The 18,321-nt window shown below is 37.6% G+C and overlaps 1 protein-coding gene across 4 annotated transcripts in view; it reads right to left on the minus strand.

Annotated features, from left to right (window-relative positions):
• ptbp2a (polypyrimidine tract binding protein 2a) overlaps positions 1 to 17,400 on the minus strand; it is a 45,746-nt gene extending 28,346 nt beyond the window's left edge. For 2 of the 4 annotated variants that reach the window (XR_016149403.1, XR_016149402.1), the window contains exons 1-3: positions 17,166 to 17,400; positions 9,221 to 9,378; positions 1,109 to 1,217 (exon numbers count right to left, since the gene is read on the minus strand). Coding sequence is in view for 2 of the 4 variants with exons in the window: in XM_039684705.2 (XP_039540639.2) it covers positions 1,109 to 1,217; positions 9,221 to 9,378; positions 17,166 to 17,260 (362 nt within the window). In the remaining 2 variants the exon portion in view is untranslated. Of the gene's footprint in view, positions 1 to 1,108; positions 1,218 to 1,672; positions 1,919 to 9,220; positions 9,379 to 17,165 lie in introns of those variants that run through there. The other 2 variants (XM_039684705.2, XM_039684709.2) reach the window with 2 other exon arrangements.
• Positions 17,401 to 18,321: the final 921 nt, after the last annotated feature.

Here is an 18,321-nt window from a genome sequence, read left to right on the forward strand (position 1 = left end):
TCATTGACTTTCATTGTATTCACTCTCAGAAAAAAAGGTACAAAAGCTGTGACTGGGACAGTACCTTCAAAAGGGTTCTAAAATGTATCGTATGTACACTTTTGGCACCAATATTTACCTTTGAGGGACTAAATATGTACTCTTTAGGTACAAAGGTGTACCTTTTGAAAAGGTACCACCACAGTGACAGCTTTTGTACCTTTTTTTTCTGAGAGTAGAATAAAAAATACTATGGAAATCAATGGGGCCCATGAACTTTTGCGTTACCGACATTCTTCAAAATATCTCCTTTTGTGTTCAGCAGAAGAAACAACACAGTCTCATGAAAGTGCGTATCTATACCAAGAATGTCATTTCTCGAGGCATTTTTACGGCAAAAATGTTTTTTTGCGTGCATATGATACGCACGGAAAACCCCTTGGGTAGGTTTAGTGGGGAGGGGAGTGGGGAGTTCACGCAAAATTCACAAATTTGGGTGAAATATGGACAAACCCAAATGTTGGGTTAAAAATATAATTAAAAAATTTACAGTTGAAAGTGAAAGTTGAAGTTGGGTTAAAATGTTAAATTACATTTTTTTACCCAACATTTGGGTTTGTCCATATTTGAGTTGAAACAACCCAGCATTTTTTAGATTGTGGTATTGCTTTTTGTCAGATAGCGTCAACTAAAGTCTGTCCACAATAAAGAAAAAAGTAACTTCGATTCTTCTTAATATCTACTTTCCACAGAACAAAGAAAGTCATACAGGTTTGGAGCAACATGAGTAAAAGATGATTGGATTTTCTTCTCTCAAACTATTCCTTTGGTTAATTCCTTTGATTAAATTCACTAATAATAATGAAGCGAACATTGTCTTTATTTTTACGCATTCAGTCTCTAAACAGCTTCCAGAACAGCTAAAGTCATTCTTCACAGAATTTTTCTGGCTGTTTAGATGTTTGGGGCTTTGGGAATGGAGGTTGCTTTCACACACTCTCTCTCATGTCCCAACTGTTATCTCACAATCATTGGGATAGAAGAAGTGCTTGCTCTCTCTCTCTCTCTCTCTCTCTCTCTCTCTCTGTGTGTGTGTGAGTGTGTGTGCCTCTGGCAACAGTAAACTCACCTTCTCTTCATGAAATGCTGCTTCTGTGTTTGAGAGGCTGTGGAATTGCTCAGGGGAACAGCACAGGACTGCAGCACTGCCACCACAACTTTATAGCCCCATTTTTCACCTGCACAGAAATAAATGAAGAATCAGAACATTGCACATATGTTATGAAAATGAAAGGAATGGAAAAAGATTTCCAACTTATTCACACTCTAAAGCAAAGAGACAGAGAGCGAGTGAGTGGCTGGGTGAAACGCTCAGTCGGCTTCGTGTCCTGAGGGCCAGTGTCGTACCACGTTTCTCAGAGGCTCCGCCCACAGCCAATGATGTCATCCACAAGCGTTTGTACCAATTGAGGAAAAAGGGTGGTTTATTGTGTAAAAGCAAGAGTTTGGAGCAACATCAGGTGATTAATGTAATAATTATGCATGGAAAATGCCACATACACAAACAAAAATGGGCAAATAATAAAACTTACGTCATATTATTTAAAATGTAACTTATGTATTATATTGAGGGTCTAGATGCAAGAAATGGAAAAGCAAAATGGATATAGAATTTTTGGATATATGCACATACCCTGTATAGCTTTTTCCTTCTCCTTTTTCTCTTTTTGTAGTTTCTTTGATGCTGTTATGAATAAATATGAAAGATTTATTAATTTATAAATATGAAATATGCTGTAATAGTTGAATAATCTCTTTAAGTGTACATTATGTTAATGTTCTTGTCAATGCAATACACTGTTTTTACTCAATAAAGTAAAGTTTTAGCTGTATACAGTATCAAATGCAGTGTAAAGTTTAATTGCTTTTTGAAATGAGTTAATGTAACTCCTACACCCGGATCCCACTCGACCCGGGCCTCGAACCCGGATCTCCAGCATGAGAGTCGGGCGCTCTAACAAGGAGGCTAAAGACTGCAGCCTCTAGCGTCTGTCGCTAGAGCGCCGATTGAAATCAGAGGAGTGAGGTTTACGTGCACAGCAACTACTAGCTGGCCTCCGTAACACTAGCTTAACTTGTTGGGTTTTACAGTAAAAAAAAAGAAATAGGGTGGTGCAGGAATGACGTCAAAACCCAGAACACATTTTTCTGCTTTGTATTCAAATCATTAATCAATATTTGAGCATATGATAAACTGTTTCTTGCTATTGTGATACATAAGTAAATGTGTATCTCCATCACTAAAACACAACTAAAATTGCTCGATTCTCAAATTTAATCATAATACTGCATAATGCCATGGGCCAGCGGGGGCGTCCCGTGCGGCAATGCTGAGGGTCTTGAGTTCGGATGAGAAGTCGAGATCTTCTAACTACAGGGCAAGAATTATGAAACCCCTCGTTCGCTTTACCAAGGAAACTGAGATAAGATGTGTTTGTCTTTGGGCCAAAACACAGCTGGCATCTTAAAATGTCTTCTTAGCCAAAATCAGTTTTAAAAATGCAAAAAAAACAAATAACTTTTTCCTCCCCAAGACATTTCCTTGCTGGAGAGATGCAGCAGTATTACCCTGAGGCCCTTATAATAAAAAAAAAAAACCTTAAGCCTTTTGTTAAGATTTACACAATTGAATTACACACAATTATCAAATTGAATTAAATAATATTTACACATTTTAATTGAATAATTGATTAAGGATTGTTAAATTATTCAATTAAAATGTGTAAAGATTATTAAATTCAATTTGATGGAATTTTACTATTAATTGACATGTGTACCTCTTTTAAAAAAGTCCTAAAAAAATAAATTACATTTTGCATATTTCATATAATATATATTTTAAACAAAATAAAATTCATTTTTAGGTTAATTAAGTACAATTAAGTGACCTTTTCATTAAAATAAAAAAACATTTTCTTTATGTTGGGTGAAAAGTGTCCTGAACATGTTTTGGTGTCTGGTTTTTGTAGCTTCCCCTCTGCTGCGCATCGCCATAGGAACCAGAAGCAGCACAGACATATGACATCACCATGGATCAACGTGCAACCACAGGGCCACCAATCAACATGAGAGATGTGCCAGGAGACAGGACTCTGGGAAAGGAGAAGGAGCGGGTGAGAGGGTGCAGGTTGGTTGGTTCCTATGTGAGTGTGTGCATGTGGTGTATCTGGCTCCTGTGTGTGGGTTGAATCAGCTGCACAGGCCTGTCATGAATTCTGTTTTCCTCCCACTGTCTGTCTGTTGTAACACACTCCGCACACTTTAGCCTCGTCGTCTAACCACGTTAAAGACTTGTTTATTTCTTTCCTAAGGCACCAGGTTTTAGTTAGTCAACAGCATGGTCAAGCTAATGAGATTTCCTATCTTAAAATGTCTTCACTCGCTTATTTATATACAAGATGACCAGTAATTTGTGGATTTCAAAGATATCTGATGTGAAACATTTTTGCAATATTATTTTTGGCCAAACAATACTCCATCAATCACAACACTTTGAATAAATAAACTAAAATGTATTCATGTATTATTGATTTTAGATATTTCTTGAGATATATATGCGTGTGTAATATATATATATATATATATATATATATATATATATATATATATATATGCATTTAAATTATCAAATATATATATATATATATATATATATATATATATTAATAATATAGTTATATTTCCATATATAAATGATACATCTTTCAATGTATTCATATATATATATTTAAAATTTTATTTGATATATTTATCGATACTATATATTTATAAAATAAATATATATAATTAATATATATATATATATATACATTTAATTTATCAAAAATAGAATTATATAATTATATATATATATATATATATAATTTTTATGTATATATATATATTTTTTTTTTATAATTTAGTTTTTATATATATATATATATATATATATAAAATATATTTTTTAACGAATTCATGAGTTTAAATTTGTTTTTAATATATTTCTATTTCTTACTATTCGTTGAATATATATAAATTATTTATATATATAATTCTAAATGAAATATAAATTGTTCATATACAGTATGTGACTAGAGAGAGACCATGGAGTGATTCAAGACACATCAACTTGGAAATCCAAATACATTTTGTGAAATAAAAATATGGACTCATGAATATCTATTCATTTTTAGTGCTATTGAGTGACAATGATGCAAACTAGGCTGGACACGATCTGGATCACATGACAAGATCTGAAACAGGACGCGCATTACAAACATTCATTTTTACATTTTCAATAATCTTGCGATGAAATATTGGCCACTAAAATATATAATCCAATATTCAAAACCTTTCCAATTTACCTGAAAAATCAATGATATATTGGATAGAGGATTACAACAGGACTTCTTTTTATGTTAGCGAAGCATGTTGTCGGTGTTACTCTTCAAACAAAGAGAGGGAGTGTGAAGAAAGGCTAGAAAAAAGAAAAAACACATATAGAGAATCAGTGTCATTGACCTTAAATCACTCTCTGGTGTCTCCAGGGAAAGGCCTTTATAAACTAATGGATGAATTGCCTCATTTTTTCACCACGGCACAATTAAGTTGCCTGAAGCGCAGCGTGGCTTTTCCAGCAAGAGCCCCTTTATAGCTCTGAATATGAGGGAGACTTGATTTATTCCGCAGAAAATGTGTGGAATATGAAACGCTTTAGTTGCCGACAGAAAGGGAATAAATATTAATTGTCTCTCATTAAAACGGCGACGTGAGAGATTGTTGTCGTGGAGATGACAGTAATATTTATCATGAACATAAAGATATGATTACGGTCATGCTAACTGACGTAGCCTTGAGTGATGGCTTAAAAGCGCTGAATGCTTGGAGTTCAGATTGTTCTGAAGAACTAAAACCTTTTTTCTGTCTGTCAATGACTGTTCTCAGTGCGCTTTGTATTGCATATTAACAGCGGAATCGTTTGAAGCATTACACACATTAGCCTGCATGCTAGCCCACGTATTTATTAGCAATGGCTACATGAGTGTCCCTGCTGAAAAAGAAACAGCTTAGACCCTTCGTAGCTATAAGCACCAGAACTATTCTGCTGGTTTTAGAGGGGTTTTGGGCACAGAACAACATCTACTGCGAAGTTTAGGCCATCTTTGAATTACACCACCTACGCACTGAAATCATCCATTACCAGATGGTGGAGAATATGCAACTGTTTGGGGATGTCAGTGCAAGATATAGGTATAACAATTGTGAATCAACACATTAAAAGAGGCATTTTATGCTTTTTTACAAAGTCAAAGTCCTTTTTGGGGTCTACTACTTTCATGCTTGAATGCTCAATGCTGCAGCACCTCTCTTCTGTCGTTAACGCCTGCTACAGATTGTGTGATTTCGGCAATCCTATAAAATCATTACAAATCACACTGTACAACATAGATCTAATAAACTTGACATGTATAGACTGTACGATGATGACACCTATTCAATCAATGCTATGACGCAAGTTCGAGTAGAAGACGTCATCACCAGCATGTGCTAGTGGTAAACAAATAGGGATGAATTTTATTCACTTGTGGTTTTTGTGAGCACAAGCGAAAGAGGAGAATATGGACACGGTCAATGCAGGGAAAAGAACTTGGCATGACAATCTTGCAAATGGAGCTTGAGTTAAGTAGTTTTAAATTTTAGCGCTATGCCACTTTGATCAATGCGGCATTTCATTTAGCATTTTTATTGGCTAGTCAGGTCGTAACAGCAAACACCGTGAGATGATCATGCTAAACTATCGTATGCTATCTTTGGTCGCGACGACGTTGAACCACCGTTTAGGAGCCACGACCACAGAAATCACCACGATTGGTCATCTTTCATCTGGGACAGCCCAAAATTGTACAATGTGTACGGGGCATAACCCTCTGTCTGGGGTGTGTTTCCCAAAGCCAACTATATTTATGCATTTGGCAGACGCTTTTATCCTAAGCGACTTGCATTGAATTTCAAGGTACACGTTCCCTGGGAATCGAACCCATGACCTTTGCGTTGCAAGCGCCAACGCTCTAGTTCCGTCGTTATCAACAGAGTTCAATGGAAAATGTGACCATAGTTGGCTAACGATGCTTTTAGGAAACACACCCTTGTGTCGTAGTTCCGAAAAGCTCAATGAGCTCTGATTGGTCGGCTGAATCGGTATGTGTTGTGATTGGTCAACTACTTTGAGCGGGTTTCGAAAACATCACGCCCCTTACCATGAGTTTCAACACACTAACGCAACTCAACCAGGCCTCGCCCCCTTTATTGCCATATAATTTGGGCGGGAATTATTTAAATGAAGACTATTGTGACATGGAACGTTTATGGTCAGTAAACAGCCCACTGCATTTAACCCTGCTTTATCCGTACAACACCATCTCTGAATCAGATCAGATCAAACAAAAACCCACTTATTGAAAATGAAACCAAACAACAAAGCCAATTCATTTCATTAATGCTAGTATGTCTAGGCTGAAACGAATCGCGACGGATGATTTAGTCATGAAAAGGAAAGTAAAAAGACCCTCTATGATTGACACAATCCTTGTTTGTACATGTAAAACCACCCAAATTTAACACGGATAAGGAAAGAGAGAGACAATTACGGAAAGCCACGGTGGCGTGAACGCCTCCACAGCCTATGAGGAATGGCTATTTGCACAAGCAGAATGAAGCAGAGGTCAGGCGATGCTGTCCGTTCCTCCACAACATAACAAGTACGCAGCTCGAAAATACTTAATGAACCATAAACAGTGATCTAAAGAAGCTGTCTCGTGACGTACGGCGTGTGACTCTGCAATGCGGCTGTGGGCTGTTTGCATCTTGCCAAGGGTCAGATCTCAGTTCTCAGAGAAATCTGATGATCTATAGCCTACCCTCTTTTTCTCCATTCGTTTTCTCTTCGTCCTTATTTTCACCTCTTCTGATTGTTTATTTATTTGCTTTCTCTTTTCAAATTCCCAATATTTTCTCTCTCGCTTGCTTTTGCTTTTAATATAATACAAATACGACGTCTTTTTTCGGTTCTAAAAAGCACAAGGCCGCCTGCCTTCCCATTTTAGTCCGATACCGCCAATTGTTTAATGTAAAAAAAAAAAATGCATTTTTCCACGAACAAATCCCTCGGAGATGCATCAGCGAATGGAACCCCGAGGCCACATCCGGAGCCAGCAGCATTAACTGATGGTCTTATTAGCGTTTACAGCCCTCTGTCGTTCTCAGAAGTGCCATGACAACATGTGTACGTCCTAATGGGCATCTGTATCTTTCTATGATTGCTCCCACTGACTGCCAATCAGCTGAAACGCAGCAAGAGCCTTAATAAGTACAGCGGGCTATTTACCAAGCACCGGGAGCGGTGTGACGGATGGGTCATAAACGCGTACCTTTCGGATCCATCATATGGAGATTTTCGTTTGATCGCATGAGGGCTGCCTTTATTTGCTCTCCGAAGAGCTATGGGGCATAAGTGTCAGGCCTGAGATGAGTTCCACGGAAAGACACGGATGGAGATGGAGCGTGTTTGAAGGCTTTTTTTGCTCCACAGAAAAGCGAAAACGCGCCTTGAGCGAATCTCCTCTGGGCCTGTCATGAAGTTCCTCCGGCAGAACACACAGTTGGTCCTGTGAGCTGCACTATTGATTTGAAAATTACTGGCCTGCATAGTCACACCATCTGTTGTGTTTACTGCAAATGCCAAGCAACATTTCCACAGCGGGGAGGAGAAGCTCTCGTTCTTTATGTATCTTACGAGCATGCATGTCTGTTCGCGGGGAAAAGTGGACAAACAAGCCAAGTGGACAAAGCAAACATGCGTATATTGAAGGGTTTGGGGTTGTTTGGTTTTATATTAAAGATCTGTGATGGCAATTTTAAGCTTTAAGCTTTTTTTTTTGCTCTCAAGGTCTCAACGCAACATAATGGGTTTGATTCCCAGAGAATGCATTTGCTTTGGATATAAATGCAATGCATTTTTATTTTGTTCATAATGTTTTTCAGAAGGTCCTTTCGGTGTTCGGATACACAAAACCACAAGGTTTTGCACCGAATGCACACAGATAAAGGGTGAATAAGTTTTAAAAAGGCCTCACATTCACATGATGTCTCTAAAATGTAACTGTGCAGTAAATGTTCTAATTAATGACGCATGACATGATTTTTGAAGGGATTTTGGAAGTGAATAATATCTGATTTGGCTTCTGATAAAAAAAAATTGGTTCTAAATAATTTGGTTCTAAAAAGCACAAAGCGTTATAGTCCCATTATTTTTCCACTAATAAATTACTGAGATTAATCAGCAAATAGAAAAAGGGTGAAAATTCACATGAGATCACTAAAGTGTTTGCAAATGTGCCAATTATTAGGGATGCATGACATATTAATGTTTTTAGGCTGGATTTTGGCTTTTACAACTCATACACTAAAATATTTTGATGAATGTAAAAATTAAGATTTTTTAATTGTTAATGTAATTGTTATGCGTGTTCTGTAAACAGCAAAGCATGCTATTCTTACATATTTTTAATTCATTTCCCAGTTAAAATTGATAAAAAAAAAATCCTTATAAATGTGCAACACTAAAGAAGATATTAACACTTTTTTAGTTAAGTTTCTTACTGCACTAGCTTTTTACTTTTAGGTATAAACAAGTCAACAACAAATAGCATCAATCTCGTTTAATGATTATTAGATATTTTTAATGGACTAATTAAAAAACTAATTAAGAACGTTTAAATGACGTTTTTTACACAGGTGGGCCACATGAAAGTTCATGTTCTTAAAGCAGCACTCTTGACCGTGTGTCATGCAAATATGTTGTGTGTGTGAGTTTGTGTCACTCTCTCTCTCGCCGTGCCCTCCTCCTTTCAGCAGCAGGCTGGCTTGTTATCCGCTGGCGTGAGGCGGAGTGTGACAGCGTGATAATCCGTGCAGATATGTGCCGCTGACCCCGAGATGTTCCTGCCTGCTGAGAATACTGGGGGAACTCGGCCGTCTCTCTCTCTCTCTATCTCTCTGCCCCTCTTTTTCTTCTGCTACAAATATTCCAGCGGACATATGCTTCCCCAGTTCACTGCAGAGCTTATGGTGTTTGTTAGTCCGACACATCCAGGCTCAGGGTGTGTGAAAGTGATTTGATCTTCCGCTCTGGAAGCTTCATTACCTGGGTCACAGGCCGACACTGAGGCTGCGAGGTGTGATGCTGGATCTCTGGCAGGTGTGTGAAGAACCCGAGCGTTATTGACACCAGGCCTCACTGACTTCGTCTGACACAAACAGGAACTGCTCCCGTCCTGAGAAACGTGCATCCATGCGACAAATCTGAAGAAGAACAAGGAAAATTATTTCAGTCCCACTGTCTTTCTGTAATAGCTGTGCAAGTTGTCCCGATATGATAAAATCACCTTTATTTAATTGATCAAGGGGGAAATTTATATAGCGCTTTATATTATACAGATTGTTTCAAAGCAGCTTTACATTGATCAGATCAGTGTTGATTCAGGTTTAATGTGGAAAGTTCATCAATTATGGAATGAGTTCAATTCATCTATAAATGTCATCATGCAGCTCAGTTCAGATCAGTCAATTAATGGTCATTAGTAGGGGCCAAGCTGGTCAGAACAGGTTATTGGTGGGAATACTAGCTAGACCTGGTTGGGGTTTGCTTAACCAAGCTGGTTAAATATAAAACACCAAAAATAAACCAGGAAACTGATATGAGCTGTTTTTCCTGTTAACACAACAATAAAAACAATGATAATATACTGTATTATTGGCATCGTTGCAATTATATGGACTGTGTGTGTGTCCTGGTAAACCCTACATTATGGGACAAAATGTGCCCACAAAGATGGCAATTTCCAAAATGTTTGTCCTTGTGACATTTCCATTGCCACGAGGGGAAAAAAAAGCTTATTAATCATAAGTGATGTTTTTTGAAAATGTAAAAATGCAGAAAGTTTTCTGTGATGGGTGGGGTAGTGTAAGAGAATAGAGTGTGTGTATGCGTGTGTATTAATGGTAATGCTATTGTGTTTTTGGACAAATCGTGCAAAAATGTGCAATATGATACAATAGCATGAGATTTTGTATGTACTTTGTAACACCATTTAAAATACCATGATATATAAATATTGTAATCCTAAACAGTAACAGTAGGCTAGTATGATACATATACTGTATATCATATGCCAACATAACATAGTATTACTATCTGGACTGGTATCATAAGTGAACCGCCATAGTGTTTCTCTTTTTTTTTTCTTTATAGTGCCAACAGACCAGCATCACATTTCACACATTTCTCTAAAGCATGGGCTTAAACTGGCATAAAACACTCCCAAAGACACAAACACATCTCTCCAGAAGAAAGACATATCTAGAGCTCCCTCTTATGGCCACCAGCTGTGTCGAGCAGCAGGTTAAATAAATTCCCTCCCATCCGCTCGTGAAAAGAATGAAAAAGAGGAGTGAAATTCCCCCCTCGTTTCAAATGCCAGACATCCAGAGAGAGGCTGCGCTAGCACCTGAGATCCACATTACAGTACCTTCACAGACTGCAGGCCTTACCCAACATCTGTCCACTAATCACACACAGATGACAGTAATGTTAATTAAAGTTAATGTAATCAAACTCCATCCATATGGCCTTGTCCCTGATTAGTAAGAAATGCTTTTTTTATCCTGCTGTAACTTGTTAGATTAGCAGCACGCTTCATCACAATGATGTCTGGAACCAAACAACTCACAATGGGCCATATTGCAAGACCTTTAAAGATTAAAGTGAAAACATGCACACAAAAAACAGACAGCAACAGACTGTGAGCACATTTAATAAGTACTGTGCAATTAATAACTGTGAGCATTTTTAGAGCCTATATGCATATATATATATACAATATATATATATATATATATATATATATATATATATATATATAGTGCTGTTAAGCATATTAATATTTATATAATTCAAAAAACAATATATAAATAGATATTTAAATATATTATACATATATATATATACAGTATATGTATATATATATATATATATGTATATACATTGTAAAAAAAATATTTTCATGATTTGTAATCACAATATTTTTTTCTTTTGTCAAATCAACTTAAATAATGTATATAGTTCAGATAACATAATATTTTGAGTTTCTGATGATTAAATCAATTTTTCCAATTTTTCCAAGGCAGCCAGGTTACTTAATTTTTTAAGTTAAACCAACAATATTTTTACAGTGTATAAACATAATAATAATGAAATATTAAATAATATAAACATAAAAATAATGAAATATTAAACAAATATAAGTAAAACATTTTTATTTAAATAACATTTAATATATAAATAATATATTTTTATATAAATAATATAAATATTATTTTAGTCACTTGCTAAATAATATAGGATACCATGACAAAATGAATTTCAGTTCTAAATTGGAATAGTTGTTTTGCCTTTCTATGACTGTATATACAGTAGATTAAACTGGATTATTTATTTTTTTTACAAAGGATGTTTTGTTAAAACCTTAAAATTTAAGATACATTCTGGAAAAGAAAATACAGATATCTTTCACACTACACATCAACTGAGGCTTCCCACAACACAAAGCGACAACCAGCGTGGATTACACACGGCCTACGGGTTACAAGCTCCCGATCGCCTACTCCGACAGGGTTTGCCAGAATTTCTGCAAGGACGCCCACTCTCTGACTACAGAAAATATTGTGCATAACCGTGTAAATGAAAACTGAAATCAGTGAAATGCAATTATGGCTAGAGAGAAACAAATAAACACATCCAGTGTGGAACGTGTGTTAAAAGCAGCCGGGCAGGGAGATTTACGACACGGGCGGTGAATTAGAGCAGCCTCGAACCAGTGGCCTGTTGAATCGACCGTCCATTTATTGGCCATAGAGAAATGAGCCCCTGCTCCCCCGAGCTGTCAGTAAATTTAGGACCTCACCGGGGTTGTAAAAGACTGTGTTGCTTGTCATTGTGTCATTAGGCTATTATGAGCCTATTTCAGCCCCTTTTCAGTCAGAGTTTAAGATGTCTTCTCTTATAAGACCTATATTGATGGAAATTATGTTGAAGGAAATTCAAAAGGGGTCGTTAAGACATTTGAATGTTTTTGAAAGAAGTGTATTTTTCCCACAAGGTTGCATTTATTTGATAAAAAAATACAGTAAAAAGAGTAGTGTGAAATATTACAATTTAAAATGTTTTCTATTTCTAGCATTATTTCATTACTCTGTTACATGATCCTTCAGAAATCATGATGATTTGTTGCTCAAGAAACAATTCTTAATATTAACAATGTTGAATTAATTTTTTCATGATATTTTTGTCGAAACCATAACTGAACATTTTATATATACGTATATATGAAGAGTTCAGATGCAAAAGCCTCTAAAAGCCTTTCTTCTTTAATGTTGATTTTTTATCAAACTTGTATATTTAAGTTCAGTAATTTCACTTAAATAACAATTAATAGGTAATTATCATTGCCATTTAAGTGAAATCACTGAACTTAAATATACAAGTTTGATAAAAATCATCATTAAAGAAGAAAGTTTCAAATGGCATTTAGAGGCTTTTGCATCTGAACTCTTCATATATACATACTACTGCTCAAAAATTGATGTTCAGTATTTTTTTTTTTTTGAAGAAATTAATACTTTTATTCAACAACGACACATTAAATTGTATATACTTGCAATTCTTCAATTCTACCCAAGAAATTTTAAATCTGAACCAAAAAGTGTCAACACTGGCTCTGTTGTGCTTTCAAACCCAACAGAGCAACATTAGTTCAGCCAATAGTGTGAGTTTTAGGGGTGGGGCTATCTGTTTGACTGACCAATAGCAGAAGAGAGGCATGTTCTATTTGAAAACAGTCCGCAGATTGGATTCTTCTAATTACTTTATTTTTTTTTATTTTTTTAAAAGGACTTTTCTTGTCCCTTTTTGTTTTCTCAGTTGCATTTCGGTAACACTTTATTTGAAGGTGTCTGTGTTACAGTGTAATTATATACAGTATTTAAGAACTGAGTAATAATACTTAACTACATGTGCTACTTACTATAGTGTTTGGGGTTAGGTTTTGGCTGAGGGTTAATTGCATGTAATTTATCGTTATTACTATGGTAAGTACATGCAACAATTACACTGGTGTTACCACAGTTTTCTTATATGGTTAAGGTAAATGAATGCATAGATTCAGGGAAAATCTGGGCCAGGTCCGTGTTGACAAGATGAGTGACAGATGATTGACTTCTGCGATTGATGTTCATTCTGTTAGTGCCACGTGGCTGAGACCTCAGCTGGGTTAATAATGCCTTCAGTCCAATCAATAGATGGGAAGATATTACTAAACAAACATCTTTGTTTACCAAGGAACAGTAAAACAATCAGCGCAATTTGATTTTTCGGTCATTACTGCAAATGTTCTTGTCTCTGCCGCTCGCCGACGGTAATGTGGAGATTTAGAGTAATTGGAATCGATGAGCACGTCGTTGCACACCGAGTCTGTGCTCAATTGCTTCTCTCTACAGACTAGATGCACAAGTACCAGCGTGCCACAGATTACGAGATTACCACCATGTTCGGTAAAAAGCTGCCATACAATGAAACAAAGCAAATGTTATATACGCTTCCCGTTGGCCTAGTAAAGTAGAGCAGGTCATCTGAACTTTTCAAACGAAACGCTTTATTTCTGAAATGCATTTGGCTCAAGGCTGTCATCTCCAATGACCCTTAGCACTGCATCAAGAAGGAAAAAAAGACAGAGAAGAAAAGCGAGAAGAAAAAAAAACGTGTTTCCACTTAGTCGTCCCGGTGTCTAACGTGCAGGGTGCACTGATGAGCTAATAAAACCCACCAAAGTTTTGGAAGATGATTGTGTGTCTGTAGATGAGGCTCGGTGCGAGTGTGACACTAAGATGCCCCGGCTCATTAGGGGGTGGCTTCTCTTCACACCTCCCCCTGCAGGAGGTGGGGGCCGCCCCATGACAGGGCCCCCATCTACGACTCCCTTTTGTTTCTTAATGTTCAAAATCGATTAAGAGATGATCTGGCCCGGCAGCTAATTAAAAAGGAGCAGGTGCCAGAGTGTAAACAGCCGTGGCGCCAGGAGCTGACATAGAGCGGCACAATTATTCATCCCAAACGCTCAGACCTCATAAAGGCGAAAAGGCGCAAAGACAGACTAATAGAGAACTGACTCACCCTCTAACACACTCACATTCTTCCTAAGAGTCTGGAGCAGAGTGAGGCAAGACACCTTAAATGAAAGTGACGAGACTGAGGGAAACACATGTCTCTCTAGGTCATTCCTACTACAATATATTGTCATCATATATATTATGTTAAGGGCCAGATTTACTAAATGAGGGAAATTAGCGTTAAGGGCTGTTCACACCGGGACGAATTTCACGTGCGTTATTCGCCGACGTTTAACGCCTCGTGACTAAACAAAGGGCGCCAATGTGAGTGTGCACATCGACACGTAAAAAAACGCCTCGGGTTCGTTTTTTTAGTTTGACGCGCTGCGTCAAAAACTATCCGACCAATGAGATTAGAGCTTTGCTCACGTGTTTGGAGCTTCTGAAGTTACAGTGAAACACAACTTGGGGGCGCTCAAACACAAAACGGTCTTGCCCAAGCACACATATGCAACGGCGAAGAAGATCTACGCCAAGTAGCGTCGCCGTCTAACCAGCCAGGAAGAAATAAGACGAGGAAGATGCAAGGCAAGATGAATGTAGAGCTGCTGTTCTCGTTGGTGCTAGAACATAAAGAACTATGACAAACGCGACAGGGACTACAAACATCTTGATAAAAGAAAACTGACTTGGAGTGGTATTGCAGAGCAAATTGGCGCCATCTAATGTCAGGGAATGAATTTGCATGTTCGCTCGGCTCATCGTCAGCTGAAATCGCTTGGGTGTGAACACAAAAAACGCGTTGAAAAATGCTGATGAATAACGCATGCTGATATTCGTCGGTGTGTACGGGCCTTTAGACTGCAATTCCATGAAAGCACCGTGATGGGACTGGACAGTTGTGTGCGTGAACTACTGATGACACTCAAATTAAAGAACAGACTGAGCCACATAGGCTAACAACACAGGTGCAAAATTGGCGGGTGTTAAATAATGGCGCAAATACTAGTAAACTGACTAGCGCAAATTTTAGTAAATCACCTTGCATGATTCATTTAAATACTGACTCTCCTCCCATTAATTGTGTAGTTGCATCTGAAAGGGAAACTCCTACAAATGCATATGCAATAAGGTCAGCGGCAATATAACCCTGGCCAAACCTTCGTAAATCCTGAAGGCCTGGTTTCACAGACAGGGCTTAGATTAAGCCAGGATTAGGCCGTATTAGGCGTTCAAGTAGCTTTTATAAACAAACATTAGTGGTGCATCTTGAGACAAAACAATGGCACTGACATATTTTAAGATCTGACAATGCAAGATCCTTTCAGTTAAAACAGCTCAAACATGTAAATTAGTCTGGGACTAGGCTTAAGCCTTGTCTGTGAAACCAGGAGTTAATGTTATAAATAAACACACTCACACAATCCCTCATCGAGTTTTGCATAACAGGAATGAACAACAGCACTTTGGAAATGTGAGTTTGGCCTGTTCTACATCTCATTATGATGGAGTTATAATAAGAAACAACGCTACCACGCTGGGCCTGCACATGTCACCGTGTTACCAGAGCCATCTCCATCTTATTGACAGACAAGGGAAGGGACATGAAATTTCATTAAAGTGTAACATAGCAGAACATAAATCAGTGCCTTTGAAAACACACATGAGAGTGATAGACAATGGAATAACTCTCTTTGACATGTGAGTTCACAGCCGCACAGGGGATACTGGGAGCCATCAAAGAGAGCCATCCAAGATTTGTGGCCTTTCATGTGTCCCTATGGCGGTGCCACAGCGCTAACCGTGAAATTTAAACGGGTTACTGTATGGCGCCTCTGAGTCACTTTAAATTAAGGGCTCTGTAAGGATGAATCTGTCGGAAAGGAAAGAGTGTCGATACTGTAGGGATGTGTACGATAAATCTTTCTCTTGGTTATTCAGTCTCGGTGTGGCCTACGCTCATAGAAACCATTAAGCAGGCAGAGTTTATAAAATTCATACAGAGTTGAAGAATCAGCCGTGGTTTTCTGAGACCACGGTAAATGGTTCTTAATGGCAATCTGAAACCATTTACAGCTCGGCTCGAAGGGCAGCGCATGCTGTGCGGTGGTTTGCTGAAGGACAAACTTTGGAAAATGCTTTTCGAGAAACCGAACAATGTCACTAAGCTCTTTTAATGCACAAGCACAGGTTCATGCACTCAGAAATCTCTCACAGTGGCTTTTCATTGGATGCATGCACATGTATATCTAAACATGGACAAACATGACATTTTGTGCAATTTGCATATATAATGTCTCCATCCAAGTTGCAAATTCCACACAAAAAAAAACAACAACAACAATTAAATGAGAATAAAACGGTTTTCACCCCATGTATTCAAATGATTAAAAATGGAAAAAGTTGTAACCACTGTGGGTCTTTCATTAAATTTAGCGATGCCTTGTGGTTTAGACTGCCCAGAGAGAGAGAAAAACGTTTCATAATTTTAGTTAATGCCAATTAATTATTTTGAAATTATATTTAGAATAAAATATTATTCTATTTACTGTATATTATTTCGTTGAAATAACATGAATATAATTTAATAAAATCCCCAAAATGTGCATAAAAACAAACTTGCTTGAGGTGTCTGGGACTGTTCACCAATTATAATTGGAGAGGAAACTTCGTTTTATAAAGCTACTGAACTTCCGAGTTTACAGTTTGGGAGGGTTACGGATGGTTCAAATTCCCTTCAGCTCACGAAAAGTTCACCGGCCAAACTGCCTCTAAACTGTATCACATTATTTCCACCAGTAATAGTCGTAAATCTGACCTTTAAAACAGTGACAATTAAAAATGCATCAAAGCCTGAGAGAGGACGGCTCCTGCACGGACGCTTCACCCATAGAGACAGAGAAAGAGAGAGTCTGGCTGGAACTCACAGAACGGCACCACAGGGAGTCACAGAAAACGGAAAAATTACTTCACACGCGGGTGGCGCGGGGGTCTCCGCTGACTCGGTTTTGTCTTTCTCCATTACCGACTGTTTGAAGCAGATAAAACAGTCGGTGTGTAATGGTGGCCCGGCCGACCTGCGTGGCGGCTCTTCTGTCTCTAGCAGTTCCTCAGAGGGGATTGTGGGTAGGAGTGGGATAAATGGTGGGTGACTGCTGGCGAGGTGGAATAGTGGATGATATGAAGCTTTAAAAAAAAAAGAACATGGAAACCTTTGATCGTGCTTCCGGCGGATATGCGCGCGTGCCAGTATCGTCACGTGCATCTCTGCCAAAGCCTCTCCGGCAGGTCAGATCAGAATGATAATTGACCCAGTGAATCATAAAAGCCTTTATAAGAGACGCAGTTGGAGCTCTCCTCAGATCCAGGTGCATCAAATCTTATTTCAGTGATCTATCACACTGCTACGTAGCCTATCTCTCGCTCTCAATCACACATAGAGGAATCTACGTTAATAACAATGCTATTTAAATCACTTCAAATTTAAAAACATCATTAAAGTCACCTATTTCCTGTTGAAATTGGAAGTTGATGAGACAATACTTTTTAGTTATATCGCCAAATAACCTGACTAATTTTGTGGGCTAAACAAATTATGTGGCAAAACAATGCATTATCTCATTACAAAATGCATTTTGTAAGTGTTCTGTGGGGGAGGTTTGCATTTTGTTTATGAAAGTGGTTTTCTGGATCACAAAATGCATTTTTTTTTTCACTAAATGGTTTTTGAACATTCCATTTCATGATTCACGAGATCTTGATTGATTTCGTCGAATGGGAATTGGCACTGATTTCCCAATTTGTTACCATTCTGATTCACAAGGTTGATTTGATTTGATTTGAATCGATTGACTTCATATTTGAGTCTATGCCAGAAACTAGGAATGGGAATCTCCACAGATTTCTTAATTTAGTTCAAATCTTGATTCAATTTGTTTCGAATATGATTATGATTTGTTTTGACATCAGAGTCTACTCTAGGGTTACGGTATCAACCCAGATTTTGAGAATTGTTTTGTTTCAGATTCATAAGGTTCACAAGATTGATTCACCTACATTTTTGAGAATTGTTTTGTTTCAGAT

This window comes from Pimephales promelas, chromosome 22 (assembly GCF_988280905.1).
Source record: "Pimephales promelas chromosome 22, fPimPro1.hap1.1, whole genome shotgun sequence".
Classification (NCBI taxonomy): Eukaryota; Metazoa; Chordata; class Actinopteri; order Cypriniformes; family Leuciscidae; genus Pimephales; species Pimephales promelas.